The sequence below is a fragment of the Typopeltis vanoorti genome, chromosome 6, assembly GCF_054136105.1.
Source record: "Typopeltis vanoorti isolate ZY-2024b chromosome 6, IOZ_Tvanoo_1.0, whole genome shotgun sequence".
NCBI classification, from domain to species: domain Eukaryota; kingdom Metazoa; phylum Arthropoda; class Arachnida; order Uropygi; family Thelyphonidae; genus Typopeltis; species Typopeltis vanoorti.
Window position 1 is genome coordinate 56,933,590 of NC_143554.1, and position 20,447 is coordinate 56,954,036.

At 35.8% G+C, this 20,447-nt stretch overlaps 1 protein-coding gene across 3 annotated transcripts in view; it reads right to left on the reverse strand.

Annotated features, from left to right (window-relative positions):
* Rpp25 (ribonuclease P protein subunit Rpp25) overlaps window positions 1–20,447 on the reverse strand; it is a 148,709-nt gene that overhangs the window by 35,017 nt on the left and 93,245 nt on the right. For all 3 annotated transcript variants that reach the window (XM_090394839.1, XM_090394838.1, XM_090394840.1), the window contains exon 4: window positions 9,258–9,292. In XM_090394839.1, coding sequence (XP_090250965.1) covers window positions 9,258–9,292 — 35 coding nt within the window. The remainder of the gene's footprint in view (window positions 1–9,257; window positions 9,293–20,447) is intronic.

A 20,447-nucleotide genomic window follows, 5' to 3' on the forward strand; every position in this document is an offset into this window, starting at 1 on the left:
TTCTGATGACAAAAAAGTAGCTAGAAAAGAAATGTTTAATGTGTAAAAACACCACAAAATAGCTTTATGAAATAGACCAACTCAAGATAGATGTGCAAGAGTGTAATAAAAGTCTCTGCATCAGAGCAATTTACGTATGGTATTGAACTTTTAAAATAACTTAAAAAAAAAAAGTGTTTTAGTCAAATGAATGGTTGATCTCCTAATTGGAATACCTCTAGAATCATTTAATCTTTTTTCTTTTGCATGAGTCAAAAAACTCACTCTGTGAGGATGAGACATTTTTTAACTTAACAGGTTAAGAGATTCAAACCAACTAGCATAAACAAGTGATATCGCCTCTTTAACAGGTAAAACAGATCCCAGTTTTAACGAATTGTACCAAGTCATTCTTCATACTGAAAAAAAAAAAAAATTCTTTCTACATTTTATACTGAATGATGTATTAATATGTATCAGATTATTCAGCTAAAGTTCAGTACTAAACATGGATATAAAAGGTCCTGCATGCGCTTGTCTCATCATTCCACAGCATAAAGAGGTCAAGCTCCCATATGCGATGTTGAGTTTAATATTTCTGAAGTGCATTACTGCTGGTAACTGAAATATTTGTGTAAAGGATATCTACATATGAACTGTGTAATAAATTGGAAAATCATTTTCTTGTTAATGACACAAATTCTGAACGAGCCTTCAAATTCCAACGTGAGCTGAAGAACTGTATGTCTCGATATCATGAGCTGTATAAAAAATTAGTGAAATCATCATCGCAAAGTTTAATCACTGATTACATTGTCAGAAGAAAAAAAATAAGCACAGAACGAGGGTGAAGCTAATTCTGTTTGTGAAGAATCATTGCCTTTACCATACAGATCTGATGCACTGACTATCTCTTCTGGTGATGAAAGTGATTTTGCACCAGTTCGCAAACGTTGCCGAATATTGTCTAATAGTGATAATAATTCTGATGACAAAATGTAAAAAAAAAAAAATCAGCTAACGCCTTTTATATTCCCGTATACGAGGAGTAGGCGAGGCCATTTAGCCCTATCTAACTTTTGGAGACTGAGTGGGCAGTTCAATCTCCACTGGTACCAAATCAGAGATAGATGGCCCAAGAATATCACTAATTAAGCGGTACGCAGTGAAGAGAGACTACTCAACAAGTGTCGCCATCTTGTGGTCCCTAACACAATATATTTTTAATGTCTGAAATAATGTGGGTTCTACGGTCGATTTTCTTGAGTTTACGGGACGAAAAACCTGCTTGCCCGTGCCAGAGATCGAGTAACTCGGGAACCGGTCGAAAAAAGGCTTAGAAAAATTTCCTCTAGTCGCCAACTAGACTCAAAACCAAGTCTTCCTTTGTGCAGCCAAGCGCCGTGGTATGCAAACGCCACATCCACTGAGCTACACAGGCTCGATGACAAAATGTAAAAAGAAAAAAAAAAAAAAATTGTTACTTTTCAATAAAATTTAATGAATAAAGCTTTAAAACAAACTTAGGCATTCTTAATTTCCTGAATTTTCATAAACTTTTTTTATGCGATTTATTGCTTCGGTTTTATGCGGTTTTAGAAAATTATGGAACGTATCCCTAATTTTTCAACTTAAGTTAGGCCTTTTTTGTGCGATTTTTTTATATGCAGTTTTCTGTGGAATGTATCTACCGCATAAAAAGAGGCCAAACTGTATATAGGAAGAAAACAACCAGACATACCTTTGTGGGATGTTGCTGGCTGTCTTCTTTTTCAGTGGCATCCCTGCATATGGTAATATACATTCATTGTTGAAGAAAGGGGATATGACCGAATGGAAGAGGGGGGGGGTCGGAAAAGTGGGGTTTGAGAGATGTGGGAGAATTATCAGTGAAGCAAGAGTATGTGAATTATTTTGAAAAACCCAGGTTGTTTTATATTTTTTAAAAAATTAAGGGTGGATAGAGAATACTTTGGGATGGGGATGAACATAGAAATTTTTGGGGAAGGAAAAAGATATTAATGGATAAGATCAGGGGTGGAAAAATGGGGTGTGAGCCGTTTCAACAGTGCGTCATCTTTGGAGCTAGTGGGAGAAGTGAAGTCTATGTCATGCTGGCTTGGTGTTTCTGTCTTTGGTGTCTCTGTGTTGTGTTCTATTGGTTGGATGACCTAGTTTTTATGTTATGGAACTTCCAACTCTCCGAAATTATGTAGGGCCGGTGGGCATTTATTGAGTTTTTGTCACATTTTATGGCAATCGTTTCCAATATCTTAAGCATTGTTTTGTTTTCATGTATGTCTACTATTTGGTTTTGTCGATTTGTGGGGTATGTTTCTGTTCAAGGGCATGGACAGCACCTTCTGTTTTTTCCTGCATTTTGTATTCTGTTTTGCTTTTGGTTGTTGCATTTTTTATTGTTTAAATGTTCTGGAATTGAGATGTTGCAGTCACGGAAGTGTTCTTATAGTCTTGCCCACAAAGATCTGATAGGAGAACCTGTTAGGTGACATCACAATCACAATCTAGTATTTCTTTGTGTGTGTGTGTGTGTGTGTGTGTGTGTGTGTGAAATTTAGTAGGTTTTAGAAGTGTTACCAATTTTTGGTTTGTGGTGAACACCAGCTTATAGTCTATTTGTTTGAAAATGTATTTGTAGGCTTTGTATGTGTTCTGGATGTATGGCAGTTTGATGATTATTTTTGTGTTGGGAAGTTTGTTTTGGTTGGATTGTTTTGACAAGTTTTTGCTGTTTTGTTGGCATAATTTATTAGCTGTGCTGGGTAATTTCCATTTTTAAAATCTCGGTGTTTAGATAACTGTGTGTAATCAAAAATTTGTTAAAATATATTTTTTAAATATATTTGCAAAAATATTATTATTAACATCTGACCTCCTAGAGCTTGTGTAGCTCAGTGGATGTGGCATTTGCACACCACAGCACTTGACTGCACGAAGGAAGACTTGCTTTCAAATCTAGTTGGCGACTAGAAGAAATTTTTCTAAGCTTTTTTTCAACCGGTTCCCGAATTAGTCTATCTCTGGCACAGGCAAACGGGTTTTTTCTCCCGGAAACTCTGATTTTTCATCCCATAAACAAGAAAATCAACCGTAGAACTCACATTATTTCAGACATTAAATATATTGTGTTAGGGACCACAAGATAGCGGCACCTGTTTAGCTGTCTCTCTTTACTGCGTGCCACTTAGTTAGTGATAGTCTTGGGCCAGCTATCTCTGATTGAGTACCAGTGGAAATTGAACTACCCACTCAGTCTCCAAAAGTTAGATAGGGCTAAAATGGCCTCGCCTACTCCCTACACAGGAATAAAAAGGCGTTATTTGATTTTTTGACATCTGACCTCCATGAAGTCAGAGACTCATCGTGGGACGAGTCTGGGATAAAAGGGCTTTTCAGTGGAAAGTGAGTTACTCTCATAATTAGATGGTAGTGCTTGCCTAACATGATAGAGAAACCAACCAAAGAACACATGCATGATGAGAGGCATTTAAAACTGTGAAAACAAGAATAATTAATCTCCAGTCTAACAACAATTATGTTAATGAAAGCATGTTTATTTAACTATAAAAAGCTTCCAGGGCTATTTATTCAGCCTGTTTGTTTCCTGATTCTCTTTAAAATTTTATTTTCAACATGCTGACAAACTAAATGCTTATGGAGCCTAAATAAGCAACAAGATTCAAACTTTTACTCAAAGCAGTAGTCACTGTCAAAGGTTTCCATGGACAATGAATTTAAGCCTGCCATTAATCTTATGAAATGAAAGTTACATTCAAGTAAAGACAAACAGTTTCATAAACAAATAAACTTGAAAAAATTATATCTAAAATAATATCTAGTTAGCAAAAGCTTAATGAAATATAGATTTCACCAAGCTCTTAAAGGGGCTATGTGAGCCTTATACAGGGTGATCAAAATTAAAGTATCCCTGTTTAAGACCTTGTGGAGCAAAATCCAGTGATCCAAATGCTGCAAAGTTTTGCAGGAATACATTGTGCATCATGCAGAAGTAATATCTTGGGGGGGGGGGGGGGGAATAGTTCCAAATGTACCACCAAGTGCCAGGAGGGTTTTAAAAAGATGGACACTGTATTTTCCCCCCTTCATTCCAGTTGTCGATACTGTCTACAGCAATGGCACTATAATTAATTTGTCCCAATATGCTTTGCTCTGAATTTCACTGCCTGAACAAATGTCGAAAAGGGCCACTAAATTCATGTGCTCTGCAACAAATGATTAGTTGTTTTGAAGAAATGAAATCATTTTAAGTTAGACCTGGCAGAGGTAGTAAACCAATCAGTTCACAACAAGTGAATGATAAAGCAGCCATTCTGTTAGAACTAAAGGAGGAATGCAAATATAGTTTGGTGTAAAATTGGTTATATGACAAGATTGCATGCTATATCAACTGTGATTCATTATCTTTATGGATCATGTTATGAAGGAAAGTGGCATTAAACCTGATATCAGAATTGCAGGTATTCAATATACACCATTGAGTACCTGCAATTCTGTACATACAAATTTTATAACAAATTTGGCATGAAATACAAATTCTATAACAAATTTGGCATGAAAATTAGCACTAAAGAGACAAACTATGAAAATAGGCAAGAACTTGGAAAACATTAGCTGCATTCTCAATGGAGAACCTTTTGAAGTAAAATATTTCAACTATTAACACCCGAACCAGCCATGACGTCTATAGACGTCCAGCAAAATCTGGATACAATTCTGTAACACCTATTGAATAACATGGATAAGAAGTGCAATTTGGTATCACTATTTCATCCACCACAGCAAGTAGAGAGGTTAAGGCACAATTTTTATTGAAGATGACTTTAAATGTGAACTAGTAATCTAGTTTAGTAGGGAGCATAATACAATATTAGTTCTTTTGAATTTCCACAATTAGTGGATTGTAGTGTTTCATGTGAAGTGTTCTGTGTGTTCTGAGGAGGTTGTTTCAAAGTCCACATCATCATATTTATTTTGTTTTTGGGTAGTCTTATATCCTAGTGTAGCCATAGTGCAACAAACCCCCTGCTATTCATCTTCCATATTCAACAAACTAATTTATGTACTTTAAGTAAGTCTCCTCCTAAAAACATTTCTTGTTTGATAACTAGTTAGTTGCATTGGCTGTATAATTTATTTCTTATGCATTCTTGCCACACACTTAGTGAATACCATTGATTCTCTTAACATCCATTAAAAATCAGGGGGGGGGGGGGGAACCATCTACATTATTTGATGCATATGTCAGTTTCATGTATTTCCTGGCAGTATGTTTTCCTTGTAGGATGAACAACCCTGTCACCATCTTATGAGACCAGCTAGCTCACCTTCAGTTGAAACAACTTCATAAAGGTTCTTCACATCCCAGGCAAAGGACATCTTGTCATTATTACTGAGTGGAGGCTCTAAGTAAAGCTGTAAGCTATAATCAAATATTTTCATGCCCAGAGACTGCATAATGGTATCATAATTTCTGTTTTGCTACAAGTGAACTTTTTAAACTAAACCTACAATCTGCTTAGTTTTATTAGTTATCTTATAAATACCAAAAATAACCAAATTCTTGTACCCATTAACTCTTTCTAATACCTGTCTGTTCAATTTATATCCATTTAATACTACCTTCTTACCAAATTGCATGTATTTAAATTTGTTTACATTAAATTGTAAACACCATTTCCCTATTCTAGCCTTCTGATCTTTTCCTTCTATAAAGAACTGTGGTCATCCAAACAATTGACTATTGTATCTAACTTTGTGTCAGCAGAAAGAGAAGTCATACTCTACAAAAAATCCTAAATCATTTATGAATATATTAAATAAGGATTCATCACTGAACCCTACAATGCTTCATACTAACTACTTGGCTCTTAGAACATTTTCCTCTGAACACTGCCTGTCATGTAACCTGTCAACCAGTTTCTTATTCATCTCACTAGGTAAGCATCATTTCATGTCATGTCTTAATCAGGGTTCTTATGTAGAATGCTGTCAAAGTCTTTGTCATAGTCCAATGATATTCATCAACAAATTAATTAAGAATCCATATTTTTTTTAGGGTTCATTCTCTAAAAATCTATTTTTAGGGTGGTTCTAAAACATTTTAAGGAAAATATTTTTTAAGCATTTGTTTTAATATATAATTAATACTAATATGTGGCATAAATATAAAATATACTAGCAGTCAATCTTTTTAATATAATTAATTTAGAATTGCTAAAGTAAGGGTGATCAAAATTAAAGTATCCCTGTTTAAGGCCATCTGAAGTGCCATGCAGTGATCCAAATACTGCGAGACTTTGCAGGAATACATTAGCAATATCTGAGAAAAAAGTTCCAAAATTCACCACAGGGTGTGCTGTATGATGCAATGAATGTAGATGTGGTAATTTTCTGCAAGTTTAAGAAGCAGAAAGAGACAAGAATAAATAACACATTTTTATTCACTTTCATTATGAATTCACAGGCTGTACTATTCAAAGCGCTGCCCTTCCTGGTATGCCACAAACTGCATCCTTTTGCACAGTGTGTGTTCAATGGCAGAATGCAGCTAGCCATGACTGATATTGTGCACATACCATATTATGCTGCCTTTCAGTGCTGGCAAGTTATCAGGATGATCCAAATAAACCATGTCTTTGAGAAAACCCTAGAGCCAGCACTGAAACGCAGCAAAATTGCAAAGAACCTCCTGTAAGGATCAACTGATGTGTACTGGCCCTATTCCTCATGAAAATGGCTGAATCCATGCAGAGGTGCTGCTGTACCTGTGGCAAAACAAAATTATCATGATGTAATACAATACAATACCTTTAGCCAGTAACTGAGAAGGTCACGGGACCCAACTGGCAAATGTCCTCAAAGAAGAATTGTCCAATGATAAATGAAATTGCAAACTCACACCACACAGTAACTGGGTAAATGAAAAGGAGCTTGTTTGATTGCATGCGGGTTTTGCATAGCTCATACCTAGTAACTGTGGGTATTCACAGCTCCATTCAAGTGAAAGTGAGCCTTATCTCCCCACAAAATCATGGATGTCAGTCAACTTTCAGAGTCCTGTGGGCACAACTCCTGTGTCAGGATTATCTTAAATGGGTAGAAATGCAGAATCTTCCACAGAATTTTTCAGACAGTTGTGTAAGGCACATCCATGTGTCTTGATACAGCACATGCACTACAGGAACCAATGCTGTTATTCATGGCCTGCTCCACAACGGCAGTAGCAACTTCATTCACACAACAATTTACTCAACTGTCTCCACTCTTAATCCTCCATCTACACACAACAGCACCATTCTATCCACTATCTACACACAATGCAATCTACCATTGACCAACAGCATTTTTATCTGTTTTCTTTTTTTTTTTTTAAATGTGATTCCCACTCACAAAATATCACAAGCTTATAGTAATGTGAGTGGGCTAATGATTTTCTATTTTTTTATTAATTGCATTTTTTAAAATTTAATTTTTAACGTTGTTTAGTCTACAAACCAAACATAGAACTTTTTCAAGACAGTTCAAGCATTCAGTATGTAAGATGGTCTCCTACTTAAAGACAATCACAAACATCCACACACACACACACAGCAAGATTTGAACTGCCAGGCTGTTGGTTAGAGAGAAGTAGGTGATTTGCTTGTATACAAGATGAAAAACTCTAGTTTCTGGGAGAAAGAACCCTACCTCTGTATAAGATTAGCCAACACACCTTCAAAATAGGCCCATATAAAGATTCCTCTCCTCATGATGAGAATCAACCCAGGCCTTTTCCAATCAAAGGGAGCAATGTCGTGTTGTGCTATATATGGCAGAACTTTATTTTATTCTAATTTTAAAAAAATTGCTGTAATTTATGGTATGAGGAAATTATAATCCAATTCTGGTAGTCCCCAGTTATTATTTAGGTAAAATCTGGGAGCATTTAGTATGGTTGAATCTCTGGGAAAGGGAGACTCAAAAAAATCGTTATGATGCTTTAAGTTATGACATGAAGAAGCAACATAAATTTGGTGGCTTTATCTCCTACTGTTTAGATGAAGTATGTAAGCAGTTGGTTGGGAATGTGGGATACAGAAAAATCCAATCAAATCCCTATGCTGCTTTCAGTCATGACAAGAAGAAGATATATACCAAATTTCATGAACACTGTACAGCTATGTTTAGATAAAATTTACAACTTTAGTTGAAGAGTGAGAAAAGTGAACCAGTCATGTATCACCTGAAAAATTTGAAGTTATGATAAGAGAAAGCTATATACAAAATTTCAGTGTCATAAATCTAGCCATTTAGATAAAATCTAAAAGTTTGTTCCTTTCTCCATGGGGAGAGGGGGAATTGAACAAATGGAATCTAAAAACTCATCCAAGATTTAAAAAAAAAAAAAAAAGAGAGGAAGTTTTTAAGTGGTCCTTTTTTTTGTTCAACTAAATAACACAAGCTTGAAAAGTCTTAACCTGTACACACAGATAAAAAAAAACAAACTTTTTAATTAATTTAAATTAACTGAATTCGCCAAACAGAGTTATCATGGTAATGACTACTTACTGTGGAATCTCTTACATTCAAGATCTATTTTGTATCAGAATTTAAACATTTTAGAATTCCTGATCTGCAATATTCTTGATTTGAACATGAGGAATGTAAAAATGAAGCATATTCATAGAAATATACATGTAAGTAATTACTGAATTATTACATATAAATAATCTACTGACTGAATAAAACCTTACAACAAACAAAATGTGATAGAAACCAATATGCTATTACATAGGGAAATCTTCATGCTTACCAAATGACATCACACTGAAGGCTATTTAAATTTCTCAAGTGACATGGTAGCTGTATGTGCAGTGCATGATGGTAAACATATGCAAATGAAGACACATAATACTTCCTCACAGATGGTAATTTCAAAAGGAAAGAAAAGGCCAGTGATTCATAACAGAGGAGTTAAGTGTAACATTCATTTTTCTCTTCTTATATTTATATGAATTCTTTTAAAACATTACTACTAACATTTAAATTTTTTTTTGTTTGTTTGTTTGGTACATACCCAAACTCATAATACAAGAAAAGAAGTAGGTAGGAATAGAAACAGAGAAGACTGTACAATGACACAGAAAAGTGTGAAGTGAGGAAGGGGGGGGGGAGATAAGACAATAACCAATTATTGTCTTATCACAAGAATGTCACAAGAATACAACAAAACAAAAACAACCATTAGAATTTCTTACCTGCTGTAGGCAATTTTTGTTATTTGATGAACATTCTGAAAGAAAAGAAATATGACAATTGAAAAATAAATAAAAATCTTAAATACTTGCAAATAAATTGCAGTATACTATAGATTGACAGTCTGCTCATATAGCATTCAAAAATAATGTTTTTTTTTTTTTTTTTTTAATTTATTTTATAATTTTTTGGAGGTTGCTCAAGAATCAAGGCCAAATAACTGCAAGGAGACCTCCGCATCACTTTAAGAAATGCAGAGAATGGACTGGAGATTCTGACCAAATGTGCCATCCTTACCTTCTTCATGTGGTGTACCCCATTAGTAGGTATACACTGAGTACGAACAAGGATGGTCTGACAATTTGGGACTTAGCCAACCAAAATGTACTCTCTGGCTTAAACCCCAAATAAAATGATGGTGCAACATCATGAGATTTCATACTGGCTAGGGCATCGCCTGATTAAACAAGGCTACCACTCTTTTCGTCAAGGAGCCAGGGTGAGCAGTAAAAAGTCAGCTATGGTAACAGATTCAAGCTCAACATCAATAACAAGTTGTACTCACTTGGGAAGTGACTACGTTTATGAATGTTACATTCAGAAAAAGTTACTTGCTGAACTAAGAAACAGGAAACTTGACCGACCGAGCTCAACAGAATCTTATTGGTTGCTGGATGGGAAGAATAATGACAGTGCATAGGAAGCATTTAAAAAGTATTTATATGATGCAATATCAGAATGAGCCCCAAGAGTTCGAAGAATAAATACAGTAGGAGTCAAATGGATGTGCAGTCTTATTAAGCAAGAGATTTAAGAAATGGATAGAAGGAATACCGTGTGCATAAGGATGATGTCCATTATGAAAATTATAAGCAGCAGTCCGGAAGAGTCAACTCTTGTACAAAAAGCAACGTCTGAGTATGAAACGAAAGTGGCTCTGGAAGCTAAAGGCAACCACCAAGAACTCTATCAATATGCAAGTAAAAGAAATTATTAATATGAAAGAATAACTCTTCTGAATGTAGATGGTGTGAGTGTGACAGAAGAGGTTGTTCAACATGACTGCCCATTTTGCTAAAAGCTATCAACCTGGTGTATGTGTCGCATTGAGTTCACTGCTACCTTTTCACTGAATAAAGAAACTCAGGTGTATGAAGAGGAGGTAGGAGATGTTAGAGCTGCTGCACAAACTGAATAAGAATTCAGCATTAGGAACAGATGGGATATCGGAATGAGTGCTAAAAGGAATAGCTGAATTGGCTATTCCTTTGACCAGGCTATATAATTTGAGTCTCAGAACAGGAAAAATTCTGCAGGAACGGAAGAAATATATGGTAATCCCATTGCAAAAGAGTAGTTCAAAGACTGATGTATCCAACTATTGACCAGTCAGTATCTCAGGAATGGAGGCAAAAGTTTTGGAAAAATTGGTCAGGGCTCCCATATCGGAATGAGTGCTAAAAGGAATAGCTGTTCCTTTTAGCACTCATTCCGATATTCCTTTGACCAGGCTATATAATTTGAGTCTCAGAACAGGAAAAATTCTGCAGGAACGGAAGAAATATATGGTAATCCCATTGCAAAAGGGTAGTTCAAAGACTGATGTATCCAACTATTGACCAGTCAGTATCTCAGGAATGGAGGCAAAAGTTTTGGAAAAATTGGTTAGGGCTCCCATTTGGAAACGGGTGGACAGTGAATGTACTTTGCAATGAACAGCATGGATTTACTAAGAGAAGGTCATGTTTTAGCAACTTGCTCACATTCTATAATAATGTTACTATTAAACTAGACAAGGGGAATGGATACACCATGATAGTTTTGGATTTTACTTTTGACAATACAGCATGGAAGACTGTTGCATAAATTGGAGAATATGGGTTTGGATTATAAAATATTAACTTGAATAAGAGGATGGCTGACTGACATATCAAAAAAGTGGTATACAGGAGATGTGGTGTACCACTAGTTACCTTACAAGGATCGGCCTTTGGTCCACTGTTATTCAATCTGTCATTGGGAAGGATTTGACAGGCAACATATAGCCATTTGCTGCTGATTTGCAGTACTTACAGAATCATTAGAACAGGCTGGAATTGTGGGCATGGGAAAATGGGTGTCAGTTCAATGCACTTTGCATGATTAGATATCCAATGTCATATTATATTGGTGGGATTATGCTAGAAGAACTGCTCAGGCTAGGGATCTTGGAGTGTCAGTAGATAGCAAGTTGAAGTTCTTGGACTATGTAGCAAGACTGCAAATACAACTCAAAAGATAACTGCAACTGAAATAAACTTTCACATGTAAAGATGTCATTTTGCCTCTTTACAAGGCCTTGATAAGACTTCACCTGGACTATTGTGCACAGGTCGTCTCCTGATTTTCGTTGATACAGTGGAGAGAGTGTAAAGGAGAGTGTCAAAAATGATGTCAGGATTGTGGAATACTGATTAAAGACAGATTGAGAATTTGTAGACTGCAGATACTAGCAAACAGGAGAAAGAGGGGTGATATGATTGAGATGTACAAACTTCTGAAAGAGTTATACAAGAATTCAGTTGATGGATTTTTTAGGAGGCCACATACTACAATACATACACATACAATACACATACTACAGTATGTGGCCTCCGTCAATGAGTTCATGACTCCTTGGAAGTCTCTCTCTCTCTTAATAATAATAATAATAATTAGTGGAAAGGAAGCTGAGCTTGTAGAAGAACTAGAAAAGTAGCACTTGGAAATAATTGGCATTACTGAAACAAAGAAGATAAAAATGTGAATAAGGTGAGATCTTAGTAAATAATAAGTATAGGATATTATATTCAGATATACAAATTAAAGGGTAGTGGCCCTAGTACCAAACCCTGAGGTGCTCCACTAGTTACCATCGGTCACTTAAATTCCATTCCACCATATGCTACTCTCTGGTATCTGTTCATCAGCCACCCCCCCCCTCCCTCCCACCCATGCTACTAGCCTCATATCCATTCTCATTTGCTCTAGTTTTTGTAATAGTTTTCCATGTGGTATTCTGTCAAATGCCTTGGCAAAGTCGAGCAGTATCATGGAGTAGTCATTACCTTAATCCAATTCTGCTGTCAGTTTATTATAAAATGTGAGTAGGTTACTAAGACAGGAACTACCCTTTATAAAGCCATGCTGCCTACTATAGAGTATTGCATCCTTATCCACCAACTATTGTATTTTACCTTTCACCAACTTTTCCAATACTTTAACCACTCCTGATATATTAATTGGTCTGTAGTTTGTTAGAGGTCCAAGACCTCTGTCTTGGAGCCTTCTTTATGCAATCTTACCCTCTTTCCACTCTCTTGGAACCCTGCCAGAGGTGAGACTCAGATTGAACAACTTTGTCAGAGGCAATGCCAATTCTCTTACACATTCACGTAGTACATGGGCTGATATGCCATCCAGTCCCACTGCTGTGTTCACAGGTAAATTGTAAACTAAATATAGTTATTTCTTTCTTTGATGAATAGTATTACCTGCCAGAGGTGAGACTCAGATTGAACAACTTTGTCAAAGGCAATGCCAATTCTCTTACACATTCACGTAGTACATGGGCTGATATGCCATCCAGTCCCACTGCTGTGTTCACAGGTAAATTGTAAACTAAATATAGTTATTTCTTTCTTTGATGAATAGTATTACAAAAGCAAGCTTAAAGTAATGCCCATTTTTGAATAAAAATGTAGGCTCAGTGGCCTCCAAGGCCAAATAACCTGACTTTACTAAAAACCTAATTAATGCTCCGAAGGGCAGTTAATTCTACCTGAATAACATAATATGGTTATTGATTGTGTTTGTTCTTCTGTCCCGTATGTCTGTTGAGTTATGAACCCAGGTCATTCCAACCAAAAGGGCATTGCCAAAACTGACTGAGCTATGGAGGCTCTTTAAAACCAGAAATGTCTAGTTTTATTCTGGATAAAGTTTTCTTAACACCAATACACTGAACGCATGTTGGAACAAAGCCTGGATCCGAGATGATATCAAATTAAACTTCAAAATTTCATGGACAGTCTGGTGAGTAGCATATAGACCAGCATTCCAGATTAGGTTTTGTTCTTTATTATATAAAGTCTTACTATACTTGACCTTGTTAATAAACTCACCTGCAAAAATCTTAGATGATAGCTAAGTGTGTGTGTGTGTGTGTGTGTGTGTATATAGTAGCTAAAAGTATATGTATGACTATTAAGTTTTTTTTTTTTTTTTTTTTTTGTGTGTGTGTGTGTGGAAAAGTCATGCTTTTGTTTTGGCACAGCCACTGAAATTCTGACATGCACTAATAGACAAGTTTTATTACTACCAATAGCCTCCTTTGAAAAAAAGCATAACATTATGGTATACAAGGATGTTAGCTAAGAGTAAATGTATATGATTATGAACAGCTTTTATATGTGTACACAGAAAATTTCTTGGTATAGTCATACAAATTCTGACATGTCGTGACAGGCTCAAGTCTTATTAGTAGTAATAACTCCTTTGAAAAACATTAGGCCTAACATTGTGGTGGCCCTCTGAAAAATCTATACAAACTTGAGTTCAAAATGTGTTGTTCTTGAACATTACAGCTTTAGAGCAAGTTTTCTGACATTCATATGACAATCTTGATGAATATTCAATTCAGAGAGAAAAAATTATTTCTTGCAGAATTTTTGGCAAATGCATAACCATTACTGGCATGTTGATGTTATGATATCATGGTAACAAGTTGTTATATATAAGATTATATATAGATGATGATAAGATTATATAAGTTGTTATATATATAACAAACAAAGAACAGGTGAGCTACTCAATCTGAAATATCATCACAGTCCATCATGCTTATTGAAGGCCCAAAGTAGCCTGGAAAAGTTGTTTGGTTTTTATAGCAGGGTATCCAAATTATTTAATCCATAGCCCATCCACAGTACTAGTGTATGACAGGTATACAACCTTCCGTGGGTGGAAATCGCATTTAAAAAAAAAAAAGGAAAAAGAATTCAGATTATTATTATTATTCAATAGAATTTCACTACAGAGAATCCATAGAACCAAGAGAAATCGTTTATTATTGTACAAGATTTACTACAGTGAATTTCATCAATTAAATGACACTCTCCAGAGGGAGAGGGAAAAAAAAAAGGTGGGAAATTATACATTGATGACAGGACAGAAACCTAATGATTAGCACTCTGTTCAATTAAGATGACTTGCTCGCACAAGATGAGCCAATCTCTGCCCTTAGGCTAACTAACAGAGTTAACTGTTCAGCACTTATGTCCCCTCCTTCCCTATTTGAATGAGGTAACCAATTATAAACTTGACTGACTGCATAAGTTATTTTGGATTTTAATTAATGTCACCTACCTGAAATGTTCATATTCATTATGAATATTTCAGGTAGGTGACATTAATGTAAATGTTGATTTGGTTTCAGTTTCCTTTTTTTTTTTTTGCCTTCCATTATTGTTTGCATTTCCACTTTTCATGTTGTCATTTTGTGTGCCTTACATTTAATTCCTGCCATCCTTTGTGTTATGTAGCTAATGTTCAATGTTTCACCATTTTCTTCATTTACTGATTTATTTACTATTTTATCCATATTATCTATTTATATTTACTTTATTTACTGATACAAGACATGAATAAATTTTGTATGGTACTTTCTACTTAAAAGCTGCATTTTCTGGTATGTTTGCAACATCCTTTGTGAGGAAATTCAGTTCATAATCATGTGCTCCTACTGTCTGCAATAGTGAGCTTAAAATAGCATTGGTTCTATGGGACTTATACTACATCTTTTCTGTTGTTCATTATAGTGGCATTCACTATAGTGCACATTGACTGTGTATCTATGGAGCAAAATAAGAAAATGAATGCAAACTTCTCAAACTTTCTTAACTTAGATCAGTATTTCTTATCCCAAGCCAGACTGCTGATGATAAAATTATGTAGACATTATACAGGGCCTGAACAATTTTGTGCTGGTTCACAAGTCAGGCAAATATGTCAACTCAGATGTATATCTGGGTCACTCAATACCTCCAATATACCAGAGTTTTATTTCATTCATGGACCTGGACAATTTTTAAGCTTCTGTTAAATACTGTTGCTAATTTTTATCCTGCATAACTACCAATGTTAAAGCAAATATGTTAAATAATTGTATTTCATCTGAGACACAAAGAAAATTTTTATTTATTAAAGATACATGATCATTTTCAGACATCTTCTGTACCATGTCTTAAATCACTTCTATGGGGAAAAAAAAAAAAAAAAAAAAAGAAAGCAATTTCATCTCATCATCAAATTCCTGTCATGTACCCTCAAGGGGTGTACAGGATATCATAGTACCACATGAAAAATTTATATCATTACTAACTTCCTATCTACAATTTTCCTCCAAATCGGTCTGTTACTTGTCAAGACTCCAACATTATCGGATCTTATGTTTCTATCGTGGGGTGATTAAGAGTCAAAGCAGCACAACTGAGAGGATATTCCACATAGCTTTAAAGGAATACAGAGAACCGACCAGGGCTTTTGACCTAATGTCCAATCCTCACCTTCTCGTGGTGCACCCTGTTGGATATCTACCTGGATACTGAACGAACAGGATGGGCTGGCAATTTGGGATTTAGCCGACCAAATTGTATTCTTATTGGCTTAAACTAAAATACAAAATGATGGTACAACATGACAGAATTTCATGCCTGCTGGGGCATCGCCCGGTTAAACATGGCCCCCTTTGTTTTCCCCAGGGAACCAGAGCGAACAGCGAAAAGTCAGCTACTGGAACAAACCCTAAAACACACCCCAACTCAATATCACCAGAGTTGAAGATCAGTACTATCAACATAAGAAGCCTGAATGGCAAAGAAATGGAGCTAGCTGAGGAATTAGATAAGTACCAGATCGACATAATAGGGGTAACTGAAACAAAAAAAGACAAAAACCGGTGATCTCTTTCTGAGCAATAAATACAAAATGTTATATTCAGGCAATGACAATCAAGGAAAAGAAGGAGTTGCCATAGTATTCAACACTAAATACGAGGCTAATCTTCTTGAATGGCAGGCAATCTCAAGTAGATTGATGTGGGCAAATATCAGAATGGGAAACTGGACTACGAGATTTATTTGTGCCTATGGTCCTACAGAGGGCTCTACTAAGGTAGAAGTGGAAGAAGTTTTTGAGGCTCTAGAGAAAGCTACTGACACCATGAAAAAGGAAAAGATGGTTCTTGTTGGGGATCTAAATAGCAGAGTAGGAAGTGATTGTCAGACATACGAAAATATTTTGGGAAAATCTGGGGAAAAGAGCAAAGCTAATAATAATGGCAAATACCTGTTGGATTTCTGCTCAGGACATGGACTGGTTATTACTAACACCATGTTCCAACATAAAAATGTGCACAAATTCACATGGAGAGAAGATACAAGGAATAAAAAGTCTCATTGACTATGTTATTGTTGATAGTGATGTTTTCTCCCTGGTGCAGGATACCAGAGTGTACAAAGGATTTGAAATTGGAAATGATCACTATTTAGTCTTGAGCAGGATAAAATTGAATTTCGCACTGAAAAGAATAACATGTAAGAAAGTTTTAAAGTGAATAAAAGTTGAGCAGCTTTCAGATGTGAACTGTAGACTAAAATACACAGATTATGGAAGAAAAATGAAAGAGTTTGAGAACAGGAACCAAACCTTTGAGATTCAGTCGCAAACCTTAAAGAAAACCACGAATGATTCAGCCAGAGATGCATGTGGTGAGGTTGTCTGCAAGGATAGAAAAATCAGAACTCCATTGGTGGACACAGGAAGTAAAAGAGGCAGTGACGGAAAAGAAGAAAGCATATCAAAAGTTCCTGGCAAATAAGTCAGCTTGTGCTCTTAGAGAATACAGAGACAAATGTAAGGAAGCTAAACACTGTGTAAAACTAGCTAAACAAAAGTCATGGGAGGACCTTGGCAAGCACATAAAAAATATTCTGCAGTTTGTTGAGGAAGCTCAGAAATGGAGGAAAGAGTGCTGTAAAAGGAGTTAGAGATGATAAAGGTGACGTGAAAACAGGATAAAAAGATATCCTTGAAGTATGGAGTAATTACTTCGAAAAATTGCTAAATGAAACAAGTAGTGATAGCACAGCGGTAAAAAACACTCAACAGGCATACAGTCAGAAATACATATACAAACTTGAAGTAGAAAAAGCCATCAAAGGCTTGAAATGTGGAAAGGCAGCAAGAATAGATGATATTCAATCAGAAATGCTTAAGTATGGTGGTATAAAAGTCTTACAGTGGCTGCACTGCATGGTTCAGAAGGTGTGGACAGAGGGATGAATTCCCGATGATTGGAGTAGAGCTCTCATAATACCATATATAAAAAGGGAAATAAAACTGAATGTGAGAATTACAGAAGTATTTCCCTACTGAGTGTTCCTGGTAAGATTTGTGTGCTGTCAGGATCAGATCTTCACTTTATGACAAATGGTCGAGAAATCATGGGAATATAACAAAGATCTGTATTTAAGTTTTGTCGATCTGGAAAAGGCATATGACAAGATGCGAAGAGAGAGAAGCTATTCAATATGCTACAGTTATATGGTGTCAATGGGGCATTATATCAAGCAATACTTAGTCTTTATCTGAGTTGTAAGTCAGCAGTTAGGATTGAAGGAAGTACAGGAAGATGGTTTAATGTTAAATCTGGTGTGAAACAAGGATGTACATTATCCCCTCTGTTATTCATTATCTATATGGATCACATTATGAAGGAATGTGGTATTAAACCCAATATCAAAATTGGAGATGTTAATGTCAGCTCTTTGCTTTATGCAGACAATGTTATACTTCTAAATAAAACTGCTACAAGTCTGCAAGATTCCCAGACTAAATTGAATAACTGTTGTAATAGATATGGTATGAAAGTCAGCAATAAAAAGACAAAGACAATGAAAATAGACAGAATCGTTGAAATGTTAACTGCATTGTAAATTGAGAACCTGTGGAACTAGAAAAACATTTCAGCTACTTAGGAACGATTTTTAGTGATGATGGTAAATTAAATATGGAAATAGACAACAGAAGCAGCAAAGCTGATATGGTAGGAAGTCAATTGAATAAATTCATATGGAATAAGAGAGAAATTAGTCAGGACACTAAATTAGCTGTATACAAGACAGTGCTCAAACCAATTTTAACTTATGGATCTGAGTGCTGGTCAGAAGTAAAGCACTTAACTAAAGACTAGAGACTGCAGATATGAAAGTCCTGAGAAAGATTAGAGGTGTGAACAGATGGCATCAATGGCAATATCATATTAAAAACAAGGATATTAGAAAAGAACTTGACATTGTCAGCATCCAGGAATGCATTAGCAGAGATAATCTCAGGTGGTATGGTCACTTAAACAGAATGGGCAAGGAAAGATTAGCAAAACAAGTGTTCTCTATCAGGTCAGCATGAAACGACCCAGAGGAAGACCAAGAAATAGAGTGGATTGATATGGTACAAATTGCCTTAGACAATAGGAATATAAGATCTGATAATGTTGGAGTCTTGACAACTTACACTGATTTGGAGGAAAATTGTAAATAGGAAGTTAGCAATGATGTAAATTTTTCATGTAGTAATATCATAACATGTACACCCCTTAAGGGTACATGGCAGGAATTTAATGATGATGATGACATTTCTATCATCTAAGGCACTTTGTACCATATCAATCCACCTATATCTTGGCTTTCCTCTGGGTTGTTTTCCTGCCAACCTGGAAGAGAACACTTGTTTTGCTAATCTTTCCTCACCCATTCTGTTTAAGTGACCATACCAGTTGAGATTAACTCTGCTAACACATTCCTAGATGCTGGCAATGTCAAGTTCTTTCTTAATAACTTCATTTTTAATATGATATTGCCATTGATGCCATTTGTTCACAATTCTAATCTTTCTCAGGACTGTCATATCTGCAGTCTCTAGTCTTTGGTTAAGTGCTTTACTTCTGACCCAGCTCTCAGATCCATAAGTTAAAACTGGTTTGAACACTATCTTATATACAGTTAATTTAGTGTTCTGACTAATTTCTCTCTTATTCCATATGAATTTATTCAACTGACTTCCTACCATACCAGCTTTGTTGATTCTGTTGACTATTTCCATATTTAATTTACCATCTTCACTAAAAATCATGCCTAAGTAGCTGAAATGTTTTACTTGTTCCACAGGTTCTCCGTTCACAATGCAGTTGACATAATTCAACGATTCTGCCTATTTTCATTGTCTTTGTATTTTTATTGCTGACCTTCATATCATATCTATTACAACGGTTATTCAGTTTAGTCAGGAAATCTTGCAGACTTGTAATGGATTTATTTAGAAGTATAACATCGTCCGCATAAAGCAAACAGCTGACATTAACATCTCCAATTTTGATATCATGTTTAATACAACTTTCCTTCATAATGTGATTCATAAAGATAATTAATAACAGAGGAGATAATGTACATCCTTGTCTCACACCAGATTTAACATTAAACCATCTTCCTGTACTTCCTTTAATTCTAACTGCTGACTTACAACTCAAAGACTAAGTATTGCTTGATATAATGCCCCATTGACACCATATAACTGTAGCGTACTGAATAGCTTCTCTCTTGGCACTTTATCATATGCCTTTTCCACATCGACAAAACTTAAATACAGATCTTTGTTATATTCCAATGCTTTCTCAACTATTTGTCGTAAAGTGAAGATCTGATCCTGACAGCCTCTATTTGGCCTGAATCCAGCTTGTTCATCACCAAGCTTTTCTTCCACAATTCTTCTCAACCGTTTCTCAAGTATACTTGCATAAATCTTACCAAGAACACTCAGTAGGGAAATACCTCTGTAATTCTCACATTCAGTTTTATTTCCCTTTTTTATATATGGGCACTACGAGAGCTCTACTCCAATCATCGGGAATTCATTCCTCTGTCCAGGCTTTGGCCTTGTCTAACCTACTAACCTATCCATCTCCTCCGTAAATAGCCGGCTGTGCTCCTTAATGCAGGAAGAGTACACTAGCAGGTCGTCCTGGAAGCAGATCACCCCCTCCCCCAACATAGATAGGATTGAGTTCATTAGACACTGAAAGCTCATTGCCGAGTTTCTAGCACCTTGAGGGAGTCGGC